Source organism: Cyprinodon variegatus, unplaced genomic scaffold, assembly GCF_000732505.1.
Source record: "Cyprinodon variegatus isolate N-32 unplaced genomic scaffold, C_variegatus-1.0 Scaffold705, whole genome shotgun sequence".
Taxonomy (NCBI): Eukaryota; Metazoa; Chordata; class Actinopteri; order Cyprinodontiformes; family Cyprinodontidae; genus Cyprinodon; species Cyprinodon variegatus.
This window is the reverse complement of record NW_015151158.1, coordinates 306,369-308,545: the sequence shown is the minus strand read 5'-3', so window position 1 is coordinate 308,545 and position 2,177 is coordinate 306,369. Positions and strand designations below refer to the sequence as shown.

The window sequence follows — 2,177 nt, the reverse complement described above, 5'->3', positions numbered from 1 at the left end:
TGTAAAGTCGGGCACGACTCACGAGAATTCGGAAATGCAACGGTTGGAACGGCCGCTTCGCTACGACTTTAAGCTAAATTCCTAAATGCCTGAGTTGTGTCATTTCTCTGCATTTTAGGCCCCAGGGCAGCTCTGTGGCCCATGTGGAGTCAGTGTTGCAGCAGCTGGAGGAATCCCACGCTCAACTTGAGGAGCTTTTCCACCAGAAGAAGATCCGACTCGACATTTACCTGCAGTTCCGCATCCTGCAACAGTGCACTCTAGAGGTTAGCATAGGTTCTGCATTACTCTACAACCCTTCCTAGTCTGCCTTCCAACATCTTAGGCTGGATTCTTTTTGCATGTATTCATTTTCAGGTAACTGGTGAGATGGATGCCTGGAAACAGGATCTCCAAAAACAGTCCCAGGACTTTTCAGCTGACAAGCTAACGTCTCCACGGCTAGCTGAGACGAACCCGGACCAGCTGGCCCAGGACAAACTGGCCCTAGGCCAGTCGCGTCTAGCAGAGGCGACTCCTGAAGCGTTAACGTTGGCACAGCAGCGTATTCACAGGTAAACCGGACAGGGAGGCATCTTTCTGCTTCATCATCGCTCGCCGTGCTTTAATCGATTATCTGACTGCTCTGCAGGCACATGGAGCGAAGGCTGGCTATGAACAACATGATTTATGAGGTGATCCAGCAGGGACATGATCTTCAGCAGTATATCACAGAGGTCCAGGCGTCAGGTAGGGTCCTGATCTCTGAGATTTCCAGATGAATGAACAGAGAGGGCAAATGTTGTGTCATCTGCATACAGACGTACATCCTGATAAATGAAACATGAAGGTTTGTGTACAAAGAAACATGGTTCTAAGGACAGAGCCTTGAGGGACACCGTGAGTAAAGAGAGTCAAGATAAATAACGCTTAAACCGCCCCAAGAAACTGACCAACAACTTTAATCGTCCCTCAGCAAACAACGAATGGTTAGATTTCACGAAGGGTATTTTGCCTCCATCAAGTCAAACCTCCATCCATCCATTTTATTCCGCTTTATCCGGGGCCGGGTCGCGGAGGCAACAGTCTAAGCAGAGATGAACAGACTTCCCGATCTATGCACCCCTCCTCCAGCTGTTCTGGGGGACCCCGAGGGGACAGCAGGCCATAGTCCTTCCAGCGTGTCCTGGTCCTTCCACCAGGCCTCCTCCCAATGGGACATGCCTGGAACACCCCTCGGAGGGAGGCGACCAGGAGGCATCAGGAACAGATGCCCGAGCCTCCTCAGCTAGCTCCTTTCGACGTGGAGGAGCAATGACTCTATTCCGAGCTCCTCTCGGGTAACTGAGCTCCTCACCTGATCTGGAAGGGTGCGCCCAGCCACCCTGCCAAGGAAACTCATTCCGGCTGCTTGTATTCGCGATCTTGTCCTTTGGGTCATTGCCCAGATCTCATGACCATAGGTGAGGGTGGGAATGTAGATTGATCGGTCAATCGAGAGCTTTGCCCCCCTGCCCCCGACTCGGCCCCCTCTTCACATAGACAGTTTGATACAGCGACCGCATCACCGCCGACGTCGCACCGATCCGTCTATCGACCTGACTCTCCGTCCGTCCCTCACTCAGATAATTTGTTTTAAACCAGACATATACTGTGCGATTTTTTTCAATCGTTGCGCGCAGCTACAGCTCACACTGTACGACGAAACTAGCTAGCTGAGACGCTCTGATGCGATCTACCTGCTCAAATTGTACGTCTAAAAACCAGGTGGGACTCGGACTCATCTATCCAGAAACCAAACGAGTAGAAGAGGAACAAGAAGCTCACTAATGTGAAATTCAATTCAATTTTGTGCCGAACTCTGCTCTCCAGAGCGAGTAGATTGGTAACCCCGCCTCCTGCTCTCCTCTATCTTGTCTGCTGTCATGATTCATGCAGCTATTATTTCATCCAAATGAAAAATGTCTATTCTATTAACATTTCTCTATCTGGAGAATGGGGCTGTTCAGAGGGGCCCCCTTCCTGTCTTTGCTGGGCCCCATATTTCCTAAATCCGCCCCTGATTTCAATGATCCGGACGTCTGACCCTCGCGTTCATATTAGGAATTCCTTCTTCCTCTAACATGGAGCAGCGAGGATTTGATGATGTGAGACAAAAGGTCAAAGCAGAGTGATGACTGTGCTGAACTCAAAGCTGC

At 50.4% G+C, this 2,177-nt stretch overlaps 1 protein-coding gene across 1 annotated transcript in view; it reads left to right on the top strand.

Moving 5' to 3' along the window:
* LOC107097535 (kalirin-like) overlaps positions 1 to 2,177 on the top strand; it is a 70,602-nt gene that overhangs the window by 22,436 nt on the left and 45,989 nt on the right. The window contains exons 17-19 of the mRNA XM_015394703.1: positions 119 to 266; positions 358 to 554; positions 632 to 734. Of these exons, the coding sequence (XP_015250189.1) occupies positions 119 to 266; positions 358 to 554; positions 632 to 734 (448 nt within the window). The remainder of the gene's footprint in view (positions 1 to 118; positions 267 to 357; positions 555 to 631; positions 735 to 2,177) is intronic.